A 17956-nucleotide genomic window follows, 5' to 3' on the forward strand; every position below is an offset into this window, starting at 1 on the left:
CCCAACCCTTTCCCCGCCCGCTTCCCCGCCCCGGGGCCGCTTAGCCTCCAGCTCAGCGGGAGGTGTCCCCGCCCACGGCCAGGATTGGAGGATGGAGGCAACGCCCACCCCGCCGGGCGGCCTCCTATTGACGCGGCCGTCGCCAGGGGTGGGGACAGGACCGGCGGCTGCTGACGCCATCCCGGCCAGAAAAGCCCTGGCCAGTGGCGGGCGCGACACTATCCGTGCGGCCAGGCGGAGGTGAGTGCGCGGCGGCCGGATGGGCGGGACGGGCGTGGAGGACGCCGAGCACCGTGGCGCGCTCTCACGTCCGCGTCCCCAAGGGCTGCGCTCCCTCAAGCGCAGTGCCCAGAACTCGGAGCCAGCCCGGCCCGGGGGACCCTGCTGGCCAAGGAGGTCGTCAGTCCGGTCTTGTCTTCCAGACCCGGAGGACCGAAGCTTCCGGACGACGAGGAACCGCCCAACATGGCCTCGGAGGTGAGTGGGACCTCGGGGACTCCGGTCCTCCTAGCCTCCAAAGGAGAGAGTGGGGGCGCCAGACCTGCCTCGGGCCACCCTGCTGGGAATCGCCCTCCAGGAAGTAATTTTGAAAATTACCTAGGAAGCCTGCACCCCCAGCCCTCCCAGGTGCATCTTCTGGAGCCCAGCAGTCACCTTTACCGGGACTTACCAGTATCCGCAGGCAGCCCTTGTGGCAAACCCACCAACCCACACTACTAGGGGTAGAGTGGCTCTGCCCTCACCTCACAGTGATGCCTGCCTGGCCAGGAAAAGTGGCTCCCAAGCCTTCAGCCTTCCAACTCTTCCTTCCTTCTTACCACGTGTCCTCCTGTCAGGTCCCACCCCACACCACATCCCTTCTCCTGCTAGAGCAATTGTCCCTGTTTATAGAATAAAGCTCAGCCCCTAAGTGTTCTTGTCCTTGACTGTGGCATGTGGAAAGAGCCAGGAAAAAGGGGACGTCGCCTCGTGGCTCCAGCAACCCTGGTGCCTGGTCCCTTCCTGTCTCACTGGACCCTGCCTCTTAGGGTCAGTGGCTCCTGGCCTCTCCTCCTGACCACTGAGATGCTGGATTCCCAGGCAGAGGTTTTCCTTCCTTGGGCCACAGTTGATTTATCTGGCAATGGGGGTAATAATAGCTGTCGGCCTCACTCTGTAAGGCACTAGATTATGAGGCCATTGCTTTGGACCCTTCAGGTGAAAGGGGCTGTTCGCCTGATGCTTGATGAAGGGAACTCCAGGAAGCAGGAGGTCTGGGTTCCAGGCCCTTTTGGCCTTCATTAGCTAGCAATTCACTTCCTCTTTCTCAATGCCCTGCAAGCTCAGTGCCCTGCAAGCTTCTGGGTCATGGCAGGGGGGTAGGGCCTGGACTTTGGAGCCAAACAGACTTGGTTTCTGTACCAGTCACTTGAGCCCTTTAAACCTCTTTCCTCATTTGTGAAATAGGGGTAATATTGCCCACCTCATAAAAGGCCGTAATAACATATGTGAAATCCCTAGCACAGGGCTGAGCAACAGTAGGTGCTCAATAAATGGTGGCTAACCACAACAATACTGATATTTCTACTTTGGGAGGCCGAGGCGGGAGGACTGCTGAAGCCCAGGAATTCCAGACCAGCCAGGGCAATGTAGTGAGACCCTGTCTCTACAAAAAGATTTTGAAAATTACCCAGGTGTGGTGGCGTACACCTGTAGTCTCACAGGAGGCGGAGGCATGAGGATTGCTTGAGCCCAGGAGTTTGAGACTGCAGTGAGCATGATCTCACCACTGCACTCCAGCCCAGGCAACAGAGTGAGATCCAGTTTCAAAAAAATAAAAATAAAAAAACCTGGCAGGCATGGTGGCTCACACCTGTAATCCCAGCACTTTGGGAGGTCGAGGTGGGCAGATCACCTGAGGTCAGGAGTTTGAGACCAGCCTGGCCAACATGGTGAAACCCCGTCTCTACTAAAAATGCAAAAATTAGCTGGGTGTAGTGGTGGGTGCCTGTAGTCCCAGCTATTCGGGAGGCTGAGGCAGGAGAATCGCTTGAACTCGGGAGGCGGAGGTTGCAGTGAGCTGAGATCGCACCACTGCACTCCAGCCTGGGCGACAAAGCAAGACTCCACCTCAAAAAAAGAAAAAAAACCCACAAGTCCCAAAACCAAAACTGGTATTTCCCATGTACATTCGACCTTAACTGTTGCTCATTCAACCCAACCCAACTCAGTGCCCCATCCCCTGGCCCTGAAGAGACCATTCCGGCCCAGATGTGTCCTGGCTTGGAGTAGCACCTTCTGCTACCACACTGGGCCTCCACTCTCCTCAGTGCCCAAGGGGAGACACCTCACTCTGATCTCCCTGTGGGGTCCTATTATGCCTGCCAGTAAGGATAGGAGTTTGGTTCTAGAGCAGAGTGGTCTGGCTTCCAACAAGCCCAGTGTTCTAGGTGACCTCAGGTTGCCCCAGGCCTTCCTGTAGGTTGGCACTAATTGGTTTGGCTGCAGCTCCACTTATTAAGTAGTTATTTTTATTACTAACAACCTAGGCAGGGTGGCCCAGGAGCCCACTGGGGGAGGCGGTGCCAGGCTCCTGGCTGAGGGGCAGGCTGGCCCCAATTCTGACTGGCTGGCTCCAGTGATCAGGACCAGGGCCCCATGTGGTGCTTTGCTGGAGATCTAGGCTTGGTGGGGCAGCTGTGGGGTAAGGGGCAGGACCAGCTCAAAGATGGGGTGGGGGCGGAGGCTGCCTCTGAAGGGCAGAGTCCTTTGGCAGTCGGGACTGTTGGGCATAGAGGAGTCAGCTCACAGCTCAGGGCCAGAGCACTGGAGAGGTCTCTGGGGTGCATACAGGAACCAGGAGTGGAGCTGAAGCATGTCCTATCCCCTGCCAGCCCTCCCTTAGTAACAGCTGGCATTTCTCGAGTCCTTCCTGAGCACCAGGCACCGTGTTATGTATGCAATTTGCAAATATTATCTGATTAAATGCTCACAATAAGGCTATCAGAGAGGTACTATTATTATCCTTATCTTATTATTATTATTATTATTATTATTTTTAAGAAGGAGTCTTGCTCTGTCGCCCAAGCTGGAGTGCAATGGCGCCATCTCTGCTCACCGCAACCTCTACCTCCAGGATTCAAGTGATTCTCCTGCTTCAGACTCCCAAGTGGCTGGGACTACAGCTTCCTGCCACTGCGCCTGGCTAATGTTTATATTTTTAGTACAGATGAGGTTTCACCATGTTGGCCAGGCTGATCTCGAACTCCTGACCTCAAGCGATCCACCTGCCTGGGCCTCCCAACCCTGAGGGTTTTTGTTTTTGTTTTTGTTTTGAGACAGTCTTGCTCTGTCGCCCAGGCTGGAGTGCAGTGGCACGATCTCAGCTCACTGCAAGCTCCGCCTCCCGGGTTCACGCCATTCTTCTGCCTCAGCCTCCCAAGTAGCTGGGACTACAGGCGCCCGCCACCCCCATGCCTGGCTAATTTTTGTGTGTGTGTTTTCAGTAGAGACGGAGTTTCACCGTGTTAGCCAGGATGGTCTCGATCTCCTGACCTCGTGATCCGCCCACCTCAGCCTCCCAAAGTGCTAGGATTATAGGTGTGAGCCACCACGCCCAGCCCCTGAGGTTTAATAATAGGTGCCAGGCCAGGTGGTTAATAGAAGTCTGGGGCATTGTAGGGGGACAGAGGAGGATATATGTCCCCATTGGCCATTGTAGACTCCCTTCCACAAAAAGGACGTCAGTGAAGTGACATGCCCACCTCTACCCCACCCTCCTCCCAGTCCTGGGCACTAGGGCTGCTCCCCAGGTGTTCTGTACCCCCTCCCCACTCTGTCCCATGCCCTGGCCTCTGCCCTCTTTCAAAACATAGATGTGGCTGGCGCCTAGGCTCATGCCTATAATCTCAGCACTTTGGGAAGCTGAGGCTGGAGGACAGCTTGAGCCCAGGAATTCAAGACCAGCCTGGGCAACATAGTGAGACCCTGTCTCTACCAATTATTTTATTTTATTTTATTTTGTTCATTTATTTATTTATTTTGAGACAGAGTTTTGCTCTGTCACCTAGGCTGGAGTGCAGTGGCGTGATCTTGGCTCACTGCAACCTCCGCCTCCCGGGTTCAAGCGATTCTCCTGCCTCAGCCTCCTAAGTAGCTGGAACTACAGGCGAGCGCCACCACGCCTGGCTAATTTTTGTATTTTTAGTAGAGACCGGGTTTCACCATGTTGACCAGGATGGTCTCTATCTCCTGACCTCATGATCCACCCACCTTAGCCTTCCAAAATGCTGGGATTACAGGCATGAGCCACCACTCCCAGTCCTATAAAATTTAAAAAAAATGTCTGGGTGTGGTGGCGCATGCTTGTAGTCCCAACTATTGGGGAGGCTGAGGCAAGAGGATTGGTTGAGACCAGGAGTTTGAGGCTGCAGTGAGCTATGATGGTGCCACTGCACTCCAACCTGGGTAACAAATGAGACCCTGTGTCTAAAAAAGAATTTAAAGGCCGGGTGTGGTGGCTCACACCCGTAATCCCAGGACTTTGGGAGGCCGAGGTGGGCAGATCATGAGGTCAGGAGATTAAGACCATCCTGGCTAACAAGGTGAAACCCCGTCTCTACTGAAAAAAAAAAATAGAAAAAATTAGCCAGGCATGGTGGCGGGCACCTGTAGTCCCAGCTACTCAGGAGGCTGAGGCAGGAGAATGGCGTGAATCTGGGAGGTGGAGCTTGCAGTGAGCCAAGATCCTGCCACTGCACTCCAGCCTGGGTGACAAAGAGAGACTCCATCTCAAAAAAAAAAAAAAAAAAGAATTAAAAAAGATTTTTTTAATGAACAAAACAGGCTTGGCACAGTGGCTCATGCCTGTAATCCCAAGCACTTCGGGATGCCAAGGTCAGGGGATCCTGAGATCAGGAGTTCGAGACCAGTCTGACCAACATGGTGAAACCCCGTCTCTACTAAAAATATAAAACTCAGCCAGGTGTGGTGGCACACGCCTAAAATTCCAGCTACTCGGGAGGCTGAGGCAGGAAAATTGGCTTGAAGCCGGGAGGTGGAGGTTGCAGTGAGCCGAGATCACGCCACTGCACTCCAGCCTAGGCAACAGAGTGAGACTCTATCTCAAATAAAACGAACAAAACGTAGATGCCTACATACCATTCCTCTGCCCTTGGCCCCTGGAGAGTAAGGGATCACCCAGTGACCTCCTAGAAGGCCAGTGACAATGGGGGGTGTCAGGGTGCTTTTCAGAGCCAAGGGAGTGGTAGGAATTGGGATCTTAGTCCAGCTCCAAGCTGTGAGGGAGAGAGTTGCAGGGCACTTAAGCTTGGTGGAGACCCTCAAGGCCTCTTTGCCTGTCCCTGCAGCAAAGGTTCTGGACACCAGAGCCAAGTCCAGAAGCCCTGGTGGAACAGGGGTGAAAAGCATAGGTTCTGACTTCAGACTGCTGGGCCGCAGCCCTGGCTATCCCACCCCAGGTGACAGCAGGCTGCTCTGTGCCTCAGTTTCCCCATCTTCATAGTGGAATTGTATTGGTGCCTACCCCAGAGGGTTGTGTCAACAATTAGGATGGCACCTAGCACCTTGGTCAGTGGTGGGAAAGGTTCCAGAAGCTCTGCTGTGGTCCCAGGGGTGTCTCAGGCCCTGCCACCATCTCCTTGGAGGGGTGCCATGTGGTGGGAAAGAACCCCAACTTCAAGGCCACACACAGTGGCTCATGCCTGTAATCCTAGCACTTTCAGAGGCCAAGGTGGGAGGATCACCTGAGGTCAGGAGTTCAAGACCAGCCTGGCCAACATGGTGAAACCCCATCTCTACTAATGATACAAAAATTAGCTGGGTGTGGTGGCACGTGCCTGTAATCCCAGCTACTTGGGAGTCTGAGGCAGGAGAATCTCTTGAACCTGGGAGGCAGAGTTTCTCCAGCCTGGCCGACAAAGTGAGACTCTGTCTCAAAAAAAAAAAAAAAAGAACCCAAACTTTTGGTGTTCAGCCATGTTCCCATGCTCACTCCCAGGGTGGTGACTCTGGGAAGGTCTCAGCCTCCTTGTCTGCCCAGTTAGAATGATCTGATGCCCCTGCTACCATCAGACTTGATAAGTTTCCCAAAGACTCTTTGCAAGAAGCACTGTTCTGGAGGGTGGAGGAGAGACTAATTGTTCTTGCTCTCCTGGCCAGAGTGGGAAGCTTTGGGGTGGCCGGTTTGTGGGTGCAGTGGACCCCATCATGGAGAAGTTCAACGCGTCCATTGCCTACGACCGGCACCTTTGGGAGGTGGATGTTCAAGGCAGCAAAGCCTACAGCAGGGGCCTGGAGAAGGCAGGGCTCCTCACCAAGGCCGAGATGGACCAGATACTCCATGGCCTAGACAAGGTACTTGCCGTGGCCCAAGCCCCACCCAAGGCCCCTTCCCTGTGGCCCCAGGCTCCCACCAAATCCCTGAGCAAACAGTGCAGTGTTGCCCATCTGTGGTTTCACATTGAACTAATTATATACTCAAGTGCTGTTTAACTGTGTGCCTTGATGACTGCCTCTCTCCATCCTTTAATGACCCCTGTGGCCCACATGGCTCATGGGTAAAGGTGTGCTGGGCCTGAGATGCCCCCTCCCAAGGTGCGCTTCCAGGACTCAGCTCCTGGACAGGGACAGTCAGTCACCAGGGATAGGGTGGGACCAAGGCAGGGGCTCTCTTGGCTGCTGATGCCTGCTCACCTGACCCCGGCATTGGTGCTACCCACTACAGGTGGCTGAGGAGTGGGCCCAGGGCACCTTCAAACTGAACTCCAATGATGAGGACATCCACACAGCCAATGAGCGCCGCCTGAAGGTACGACCCCTGGAGCCCCACCGCTTTCCTTGCCTCCCCTCTCCACCTTGCCCAGGGCCACTTTGAGCATTAGCACCATTCTGTTTACTTCGCCATTGGCAGACAGCATGTGAGACCTCAGGACATGAGCAAGGCACCCTGGCTCATGCCTATAATCCTAGCACTTTGGGAGGCTGAGGTGGGAGGATTGCTTGAGACCAGGAGTTCGAGACCAGCCTGGGCAACATAATGAGGTCCCACAACTACAAAAATTAAAAAAAGAAAAGAAAAAAAGAACAGGCCTCAGCAGAAATGGCGAGAGATTTGGGGAGGACCCGGAGCCCTGGGGTATGGAGGTAGGTTGGCAGGGCTGATGAGGAAACCTGCCCTGCCTGGGTTGACTCCTCTGGGGGTATAGACCATGACCCTGGGTCTCCCTTCACCTCCAGGAGCTCATTGGTGAAACGGCAGGGAAGCTGCACACGGGACGGAGCCGGAATGACCAGGTGCTTTAGCCCCTCCACCCCCTGCTCCGTGTTGTCCCAACCTTGAGGAGCCCAGGGGGCAGTTAGAGTTCTGCAGCGGTCCTGGCTCCTCAGGGAAGCAACACGTCGGCCTCCCTGAGCACCATCTCCTCCTCGCACAGGTGGTCACGGACCTCAGGCTGTGGATGCGGCAGACCTGCTCCACACTCTCGGGCCTCCTCTGGGAGCTCATTAGGACCATGGTGGATCGGGCAGAGGCGTGAGTCCTACAGGGACACCCAGGGGGCAGACAGAGGTGTGATGGAAGCCTGAACAGGAGACCTAGGGGGCAGGGGTGAACAGCGTGGGGGTGCCAGGCCCTGGGGGACAGGGGCATCCCAGAACTCCAGGATCGAGGCAGAGCAGCCAGGAGTGGGCCATTTCCTGCAGGCCCCAATACTCCCATGCCAGTCTAGCTCAGCAGGCAGAGAAGACTAACCCTTCGTGGGGCTGGGTGCGGTGGCTCACGCCTGTAATCTCAGCACTTTGGGAGGCCGAGGTGGGTGGATCACCTGAGGTCAGGAGTTCGAGACCAGCCTGGCCAACATGGGGAAACTCTGTCTCTACTAAAAATACAAAAATTAGGCAATGTGGTGGTGTGCTCCTGTAATCCCAGCTACTCGGGAGGCTGAGGCAGAAGAACTGCTTGAACCCGGGAGGAGGAGGTTGCAATGAGCCGAGATCGCACCATTGCACTCCAGCCTGGGCTACAGAGCGAGACTCCTGTCTCAAAAAAAAAGAAAAAAAAAAAAAAGAAAACTCACCATTTGCGGATTTGAAGGCAGGAAGCTAAGCCAAGCACAGCTAGCTTGGCTGTGCCTGGAGCAGCCAGAGTCACTCCCCACACTGCCTGTCCCCCAGATCCCCCATCCTAAGCTTCGCCTCCCCATCCAGCCCATCTGGCAAAAGACAGAGCCAAAGGCTGCCTCCTGCTGGCCTCATTTCAGGCTTTGGTTTCTGGGACCTGGTGTCTTTGGGACTGGATTTGTTCCTTGCAGACCTGGACGAAGAGCTGCTGAGGAGTCTCCATGTGTTGTCAGAGACCCCTCCTCTTCCTCAACTCCCTGTGACCCCTGTTGTGCAGACTTGGGGGAAAACAAGGGCACAAGAATTGTCACCCAGCAGGTGGTGTGGGGCTGCTAGGAGGAACAGGGAGTGTCTGCTACTGAGTTCAGGGTTTCTTTAATTTTTTGTTGTTGTTGTTTGTTGTTGTTGTTTTTTTTTTTTGAGACAGGGTTTTGCTCTGTCACCTAGTCTGGAGTGTAGTGGCGCTATCTGAGCTAACTGCAAACTCTGCCTCCTGGGTTCAAGTGATTCTAGTGCCTCAGCCTCCCAAGTAGCTGAGATTACAGGTGTGCACCACCATGTCCAGCTAATTTTTATATTTTTTTCAGTAGAGATGGGTTTTGCCATGTTGACCAGGCTGGTCTTGAACTCCTGAGCTCAGGTGATCTGCCCGCATCGGCCTGCCAAAGTGCTAGGATTACACCCATAAGCCACTGCGCTCCACTTAATTTTTAAATTTTTAACTTTTTAAATTGTCTTTAGAGATGAGATCCTGCTCTGTCACCTAGGCTGGAGTGCAATGGCTCGGTAATAGCTCACTGCAGTCTCAAACTCCTGGACTCAAATGATCCTCCCACCTCAGCTTTCTGAGTAGCTAGGACCACAGGTGTGCACCACCTGTGAGACAGAGTCTTGCTCTGTTGCCCAGGCTGGAGTGCAGTGGCGCGATCTCCACTCACTGCAACCTCTGCCTCCCAGGTTCACGCCATTCTCCTGCCTCAGCCTCCCGAGTAGCTGGGAGTACAGGTGCCCACCACCACGCCCGGCTAATTTTTTGTATTTTTAGTAGAGACTGGGTTTCACCATGTTAGCCAGGATGGTCTCAATCTCCCAACCTCATGATCCACCCACCTCGGACTCTCAAAGTGCTGGAATTACAGGTGTGAGCCACCGTGCCCAGCCGCGAATTCTTTAAATTTTTTGTAGAAACAGGGTCTCGCTATGTGGCTCAGGCTGGTCTCAAACTCCCGGCCTTAAGTGATCCTTCCCTCTTGGCCTCCCAAAGTGCTGGGATTAAAGACTTGAGCCACCGTGCCTGGCCTTGAGTACAGAATTTCTTCATGGGGTGATGAAAATGTTTTAATTGGTTGTGGTGATGGTTGTACAGTAAAGTGTAAACTTTAAATGAGTAAATTGTGAATGATATCTCAGTAAAGCTGGTTTATTTAAAACAACAGGCCAGGTGCTGTGGCTCACGCCTGTAATCCCAGCACTTTGGAAGGCTGAGGCGGGTGAATCACCTGAGGTCAAGAGTTCGAGACCAGCCTGGCCAACATGGTGAAACCCCATCTCTACTAAAAATACACAAAATTAGCTGGGTGTGATGGTGGGCACCTGTAGTCCCAGCTACTTGGGAGGCAGGAGAATCTCTTGGACCTGGGAGGTGGAGGTTGTAGTGAGCCGAGATCACGCCACTGCATTCCAGCCTGGGCAACAAGAGCAAAACTCTTTCTCAAAAACAACAACAACAAAAAACAGGCCAGGTATGGTGGCTCATATTTGTAATCCCAGCCCTTTGGGAGGCCAAGGCAGGAGGATTGCCTGAAACCAGGAGTTTCAGACCACTCTGGGCAACATAGCAAGACCCCATCTTTTTTTTTTTTTTGAGACGGAGTCTCGCTCTGTCGCCCAGGCTGAAGTGCAGTGGTGCAATCTCGACTCACTGCAAGCTCTGCCTCCTGGGTTCATGCCATTCTCCTGCCTCAGCCTCCTGAGTAGCTGGAACTACAGGCGCCCACCACTACGCCTGGCTAATTTTTTGTATTTTTAGTATAGATGGGGTTTCACCGTGTTAGCCAGGATGGTCTCGATCTCCTGACCTTGTGATCCGCCCGCCTCGGCCTCCCAAAGTGCTGGGATTACAGGCGTGAGTTACCACGCCTGGCCACAAGACCCCATCTTTACAAAAAACTAAACATTAGCTGGGCATGGTGGCATGTCCCTTTAGTCCCAGCTACTCAGGAGGCTGAGACAGGAGGATCGCTTGAGCCCAGGAGATCGAGGCAGCAGTGAGCTATGATCATGCCACTGCACTCCAGTCTGGGCAACAGAACGAGACCTTGTCTCTAAAAATAAAAACAAAACAAAACAACAAGAAAACAGGACCATCACTCACAGCACCTCTGCCTCTGCCCTGCCTACTTGAATGAGGTGCAGGGCATCTCACCTGCTCAGAGCAGCCCTTGAATGAGCCCCAGCTATTTCTAGGGTCCTCAAACGAAACCTCCCACGGCCAAGTCATACCCAACATGGGCCTCCTCCCCTGTTCTGGCCCCTGCTCGGAGATGCTGAGTGACAGAGGCTGGACTTCGGGTGTTTCTGGCAAAGCCTCACTGCAGGAAGCCCCACAGCTCAGGCCCAGTCCTTGGTTCACACGGTCCCACTTCTAGCTTCTTTTGCCCTTAAGACTGATTTGTCCCTGGGAGATCACCAGATCCCTCATTCAGGTGGAGTGCTGCCGGGCGACACTTTTTCCCGGGGTAACCCAGGCCTGCAGGGTTCCAGTGTCACAGGCAAGCCTTGCATGAGCCTCCACCCGAGCTTCTGCTCCTCCTCTCCCACAGGGAACGTGATGTTCTCTTCCCGGGGTACACCCATTTGCAGAGGGCCCAGCCCATCCGCTGGAGCCACTGGATTCTGAGGTGAGCCAGGTGAGGTGCAGGGGCTGTGCTAGAGGGGAGGACCCCGGCTGCCCTGACCCTCCTGCCCCTGGCTTCCCACAGCCACGCCGTGGCACTGACCCGAGACTCTGAGCGGCTGCTGGAGGTGCGGAAGCGGATCAATGTCCTGCCCCTGGGGAGGTGGGTGAGGCTCCAGTGCCCCGAGGGCCTGGTGGGGGTGGCTGCTGCATAGCCTTAGGGATTGACAGAGCTGGGAAGTGCAGAGTGGGACAGAAAACCGCCTTATCTGCTCAGCAGGGGACCCTGCATGGAGCCCCAGCTCTCGCTAAGGTGGGGACGACCAAGCCATTGAATGTGTCAGAGCAGGGCCAGAGCCCTCCAGCAAGGCTCCTGGCAAGCCCAGCCTGCTGCCCTCAGCCTGACATGTGGGAACATGTGTCAGGAGACAAGTGTCCTGCACCCAGGGTGACTTAGTGCTTGGGGACAAGTGTTTTGTGGACACTTGGGGACAAGTATTCTGTACCCAAGGAGACTGGGCCAGGGAAGAGGCTAAGCGCCAGGTGGTTGCCCTGGCAACCAGGACTTGGTTCTCTGTGTGTGCGTTCGTGTGTGTGTGTGTGTGTCAGGGCTGCCTGCCAGGAGCCCTGGTCACCATGAATCCCTGTCCCTGCAGTGGGGCCATTGCAGGCAATCCCCTGGGTGTGGACCGAGAGCTGCTCCGAGCAGGTGAGACGTCCTGCCCCTCCTCCCCAGGGAGAATCACCCTCAGCACCCGCCAAGACCTGCAGACACACCTGAAACCAGAGGGCAGGGGCCTGTGGCTCCTGGTGAAACCTTCATTCATTGCCTATGGGCACTGAGGTCATCAAGTTCAGGGGTCACTCATGGCAGGGATGCCTGGTACTGAGAGACTCAGGGCTCCTGCCTCCCTCCTGGGACTGTGCAAAAGATCCCTCCCCCCAGCTGCTGCCCCACCCTGATCAGGGGAGGGGGCTGGGCAACCTAGTTGGGGTAGAGGGGGCCACTCCCTGTCCTCCAGCTTAGCCCTGCTTCCTCCCACCCCCCCAGAACTCAACTTTGGGGCCATCACTCTCAACAGCATGGATGCCACTAGTGAGCGGGACTTTGTGGGTGAGTCCTGGGGAGCCAGTCCCCTGCCCTGTGCCTCACTTTAGTCCTTCAGCCCAGCTTCTCTCCAGTTTCCTCCCATACCTCCACGGACAGGCTGGTTGTGGTGATATTGTACACTGAAGTATAAACCTTAAATGGGTAAATTGGGTGGGGCATGGTGGTTCACCATGCCCAGCACTGGCCAACATGGTGAAACCCCATCTCTACTAAGAATACAAAATTTAGCTGGGTGTGTGGTGGCAGGTGCCTGTAATCCCAGCTACTCAGGAGGCTGAGGCCAGAGAATCACTTGAACCCAGGAGGCGGAGGCTGCAGTGAGCCAAGATCACGCCAGTGCACTCCAGCCTGGGCAACAAGAGCGAAACTCCATCTCAAAAAATAAAATAAAATAAAATAAAATAAAAATAAATAGGCCAGGCATGGTGGCTCACGCCCGTAATCCTAGCACTTTGGGAGGCCGAGGCAGGTGGATCACATGAGGTCAGGAGTTTAAGACCAGCCTGGCCAACATGGTGAAACCCTGTCTCTACTAAAAGCACAAAAATTAGCTGGGCATGGTGGTGCATGCCTGTAATCCCAGCTACTCGGGAGGCTAAGGAAGGAGATTCGCTGGAACCTGGGAGGTAGAGGTTGCAGTGAGCCGAGATTGCGCCACTGTACTCCAGCCTGTGCGTTGGGAGCGAGACTCCATCTCAAAAAAATAAATAAATAAATAAATGGATAAATTGTATGTGAGTGATAACTCAGTAAAGCTGGTTTATTTAAAACAACAATAACAAAAAACACGCTAGGTGCAATGGCTCACGTTTGTAATCCTAGCACTTTGGGAGGCCAAAGCAGGAGGATTGCTTGAGCCCACAAGTTTCAGAACAGCTTGGGCGACATAGCACGACCCCATCTTTGCGAAAAATGAAAATTTAGCCGGGTCCCCCCACCGCCTAACCTCCTCCTGCCCCCTGTATGGTCAGGCTGGGTGGGGATGGGAGAGGCCTGGTGACTGGGAACCTTTTCTCCCAGCCGAGTTCCTGTTCTGGGCTTCGCTGTGCATGACCCATCTCAGCAGGATGGCCGAGGACCTCATCCTCTACTGCACCAAGGAATTCAGCTTCGTGCAGCTCTCAGATGCCTACAGGTAAGCCCTGAACTGCCACCTCCATCTGCCGCTGCCGGCCTCTGTATTCCCCGCCGCCCGCGGACGTGGCTGCCTTCCTCCCCGCCGACGTGGCTGCCTTCCTCCCCGCCGACGTGGCTGCCTTCCTCCCCGCCCCACCCCTCCGCCAGACCTGGCCATTGCGGCGCTGGACCAGCCAAGGGTCCAGCCCCTTCAGCGCCAGCACCTCTGTCCCCAGCACGGGAAGCAGCCTGATGCCCCAGAAGAAAAACCCCGACAGTTTGGAGCTGATCCGGAGCAAGGCTGGGCGTGTGTTTGGGCGGGTGAGCAAGGCGGGGGAGGGGCGGGGCCTCTGGGCTGATGGTGGGTGGCCAGCGGGGCAGGATCCCGGGTCCAGCCCCTGTGCCTCCCTCTTCCCGCAGTGTGCTGGGCTCCTGATGACCCTCAAGGGACTTCCCAGCACCTACAACAAAGACTTACAGGTGCGAGGCCGGGGGAGGCCTGGCTACTACGTGCCAGTTCTCAGGGCTCTGGCACACCCAGGCAGGGCCCCACCCCGGGATTGCCATACATCCTCCCATCCTGTGCACACAGCTCCATCCGTGGCTGCCCTTGAACTCTCTGCCCTTCCTTTGTTGGGGTATTGAGTGTTCTTCCCATGGAAGGCAGTGGGGATGCCTCAGTGGGGGGGTGGGGCTGTGGGGACCCTGGGTGCCAGGGGGCTGCTAGGCCCTCACCTCCTGCCATGTGCCTCCCAGGAGGACAAGGAAGCTGTGTTTGAAGTGTCAGACACTATGAGTGCCGTGCTCCAGGTGGCCACTGGCGTCATCTCTACGCTGCAGGCAAGACATCACCTCCCCTAGGTCCCAGGCACTGGGGTGGGCATGCGGGGAGGGTGGCCTTGGGAGGAGGTGAGGTGGGGCTGGAGGACCTGGGGCAGGGAAGGAGAGGTGTGCTCGCTCCTGCTCCTGGGGAACAGGGAAAGGACAGAAACTGCTGCCATGCAGTGGAAGTAGATGAGACTCAGGGGGCCTGGGGCCTGTCAAATGGCCTGACCAGAACTCTTTAAAAAAAGAAAATCTAAACAAAAGGCCAGGTGCAGTGGCTCATGCCTGGAATCTCACACTTTGGGAGGCCGAGGCAGATGGAGCACTTGAGATCAGGGGTTTGAGACCAGCCTGGCCAACATGGCGTAACCATGTCTCTACGAAAAATACAAAAATTAGCCAGGCGTGATGGCCCACACCTGTAATCCCAGCTACTCAGGAGGCGGAGGCAGAAGAATAGCTTGAACCCAGGAGATGGAAGTTGTAGTGAGCCAAGATCATGCCGCTGCACTCCAGCCTGGACCACAGAGTAAAACTCCATCTACAAATATATAAATTAAATTAAATTAAATTAAATTAAATATCTTTAAAAAACATTTTTTAGAGACAGGGTCACTCTCTGTCGCCCAGGCTGGAGTGCAGTGGTGCGGTCATAGCTCACTGCAGCCTCAAACTCTTGGGCTCAAGTGATCTTCCCACCTCAGTCTCCAGAGTAGCTGGGACTACAAACATGCGCCACCACGCCTGGCTAATTTTTTTATTTTTTGTAGAGACAGGGTCTCCCTATGTTTCCCAGGCTGGTCTCAAATTCCTGGCCCCAAGCCATCCTCCCACCTTGGTCTCCCAAGGTGCTGGGATTATAGGCATGAGCCACTTTGCCTGGCTGATTTCTTTTAAAATCAATTATTATGGGAAATTTATGTATATAACAGCTAGAGAATGCATAATGAACCCTATGTACCGACACCCAGCTTCAATGATAATCAACTCACGGACATCCTGGCTCCAGCTGTCTTTACCCACAGCTCTCTCCCACTCCCTTACCCCCTTATTTTGAAGCAAATTCCCATCATCACATCATTTCATTCCTAAATAGTTCAGGATATGTCTTGAAATCAGTGTTTCTTGGCTGGGTGCAGAGCCTCATGCCTGTAATCCCATCAATTTTCGAGACTAAGGTGGGCAGATCACTCGAGGTCAGGAGTTCGAGACCAGCCTGGCCAACATGGCGAAACCCTGTCTTTACTAAAAATATAAAAATTAGCTGGGTGTGGTGGTACACGCCTGTAATCCCAGCTACTCAGGAGGCTGAGGCAGGAGAATTGCTTGAACCCGGGAGATGGAGACTGCAGTGAGCAGAGATCACGCCACTGCGCTCCAGCCTGTGTGACAGTGCAAGACTCCATCTCAAAAAAAAAAAAAAAAAGGCAGTGTTTCTGGAGGCTAGTCCCCCAACTAGCAGCACCAGCATCACCTCAGAAGTCCTGAGAAATGTGATGTGAGGCCCCACTCCAGATGGCTGAATCAGAGACTCTGGGGGTGCTCCCCAGCAATTTGTATTTTTCTTAGTAAATTCTCCAGTGGCTAGGCCTGGTGGCTCATGCTTGTAATCCCAGCACTTTGAGAGTCTGAGGCAGGAGAAGCGCTTGAGCCCAGGAGTTCAAAACCAGCCTGAGCAACATAGCGAGACCCTGTCTGTAAAATTAAAAAAATTAAATTAGCCAGTCGTGATGGCGTGTACCTGTGGTCCCAGCCACTTAGGAGACTGATGTGGGAGGATCCCTTGAGCCCAGGAGCTCAAGGATGCAGAGAGCCAGGATTGTGCCATTGCACTCCAACATGGGCGACAGAGCAAGACCCTGTCTCAAAAAAGCCCAAAACAACAACAACAAATTAGCTAGGCACGGTGGCGTGCATGGCTGTAGTCCCAGCTACTTGGGAGGCTGAGGCTGGAAGATCCCTTGAGTCCAGGCTGCAGAGGGCTATAATGGCCACTGCACTCCAGCCTGGACAACAGAGCAAGACCCTGTCTCCTAAAACAGAAAACAAATCCTCCAGGAACATCTGATGCATGCTGAAGATAAGGACTCTTTGAAAACATAAAGGCCAGTAAAACATACAGACCAGTAAGTGTTCATAGCACATGTAAATATTATCGATAATTATGAGAAGATGGTTCAAGTTGAGAGTGAGACAGAGCCGAGTGGGTAAGAGAGTATCTGCCCAAGGCAGGGATGTCCTGGCAGAGGGGCAGGTCCTGGGCCTGGCAGCTTCAGACCCCAGGGTCCCCAGGGCTCACCACTCGCCCACCTGTGCCCCCAGATTCACCAAGAGAACATGGGACAGGCTCTCAGCCCCGACATGCTGGCCACTGACCTTGCCTATTACCTGGTCCGCAAAGGGGTAAGTGTGTAGCAGCCAGGGGGAGGGTGAGGAGATGGGGTGCCCCCCCAGAGGGTGGGGGAGCTCAGGAATGGGTGCAAACGGCCCAGCCTGGTGGCTCACCCCTGTAATCCCAGCACTTTGGGAAGCCGAGGTGGGCGGGTCACTTGAGGCCAGGAGTTTGAGACCAGCCTGGTCAACATGGTGAAACCCCGTCTCTTTTGTTGTAAAAATACAACAATTAACTGGGTGTGGTGGCCCACTCCTGTAATCCCAGTTACTCGGGAGGCTGAGGCAGGAGAATTGCTTGAACCTGGGAGGTGGAGTTTGCAGTGAGGTGAGATAGCGCCACTGCACTCCAGCCTGGGCAACAGAGCGAGACTTGTGTCAAAAAGAAAAAAAAAAAAAAAAAGGAAGGGGGTGCAGGCAATGGAGGCAGATCAGGGCATGGAGAAAGCTGCCTCAGCGCCATCTTCCTCCCTGGCACCCAGATGCCATTCCGCCAGGCCCACGAGGCCTCCGGGAAAGCTGTGTTCATGGCCGAGACCAAGGGGGTCGCCCTCAACCAGCTGTCACTGCAGGAGCTGCAGACCATCAGGTACGGCCCATCCCCTTCCCCATGCTGCCTCCTAGGAAGTGAGCCTGGGTGCCTGGAGCCCAGGGTGGCCTGGCGCCCTGGCCCACCTCTTCCTCTCTCCCCAGCCCCCTGTTCTCGGGCGACGTGAGCTGCGTGTGGGACTACGGGCACAGTGTGGAGCAGTATGGTGCCCTGGGCGGCACTGCGCGCTCCAGCGTCGACTGGCAGATCCGCCAGGTGCGGGCGCTACTGCAGGCACAGCAGGCCTAGGTCCTCCCACACCTGCCCCCTAATAAAGTGGGCGCGAGAGGAGGCTGCTGTGTGTTTCCTGCCCCAGCCTGGCTCCCTCGTTGCTGGGCTTTCTGGCGCTGGCCAGTGGGGACAGTCAGGGACTGGAGAGGCAGGGCAGGGTGGCCTGTAATCCCAGCACTTTGGAAGGGCAAGGTGCGAGGATGCTTGAGGCCAGGAGTTTGACACAGCCTGGGCAACACAGGGAGACCCCCATCTCTACTCAATAATAAAATAAATAGCCTGGCGTGGTGGCCCATGCATATAGTCCCAGCTACTTGTAAGGCTGAGGTGAGAGGACACTTGTGCCCAGGAGTGGAGGCTGCAGTGAACTATGATCACGCCACTGCATTCCAGCCTGGATAACAGAGTGAGACCCTATCTCTAAAAATAAATAAATAAATGAAAAATAAATGGAAGCAGAGAAAACTGGGCAAGGGCAATGAGAGTCGTAGACGGGAAGGGAAGAGGGGGCTCCCATCATAGCCTCTGCTCTGTCCAGGCCCCATCCCCTTCAAACAGGGTATCACAGTGACCTCCTAGGCCAGGAGCGATGGCTCACGCCTGTAATCCTAGCATTTTGGGAGGCCTGGGCAACAGGAAGACTCCAACTACCATATTAAAAAAAACATGAATGAAAGCA

The 17956-nt window shown here is 54.8% G+C and overlaps 1 protein-coding gene across 8 annotated transcripts; it reads left to right on the forward strand.

The window, feature by feature from the left end:
* The first annotated feature begins 141 nt into the window (after nt 1–141).
* Nucleotides 142–17574, forward strand: ASL (argininosuccinate lyase). 8 transcript variants are annotated; one of them, XM_055115020.2, is made up of 17 exons: nt 143–240; nt 423–477; nt 6160–6354; nt 6725–6808; nt 7237–7293; nt 7434–7531; nt 10941–11018; nt 11100–11177; nt 11671–11723; nt 12066–12128; nt 13146–13260; nt 13478–13562; nt 13662–13721; nt 13998–14081; nt 16389–16469; nt 16940–17046; nt 17151–17574. In XM_055115020.2, exons 2-17 carry the CDS (start codon nt 466–468, stop codon nt 17293–17295), a joined length of 1395 nt encoding a protein of 464 aa, XP_054970995.1. In that variant the 5' UTR covers nt 143–240; nt 423–465; the 3' UTR covers nt 17296–17574. The 8 variants fall into 8 exon arrangements, with proteins under 8 accessions (XP_054970996.1, XP_054970997.1, XP_063461828.1 ...); XM_055115021.2 differs by lacking the exon at nt 13662–13721 and having other exon boundaries at nt 142–240; XM_055115022.2 differs by lacking the exon at nt 11100–11177 and having other exon boundaries at nt 142–240.
* Nucleotides 17575–17956: the final 382 nt, after the last annotated feature.

The sequence above is a fragment of the Pan paniscus genome, chromosome 6 (assembly GCF_029289425.2).
Source record: "Pan paniscus chromosome 6, NHGRI_mPanPan1-v2.0_pri, whole genome shotgun sequence".
Lineage (NCBI taxonomy): Eukaryota > Metazoa > Chordata > Mammalia > Primates > Hominidae > Pan > Pan paniscus.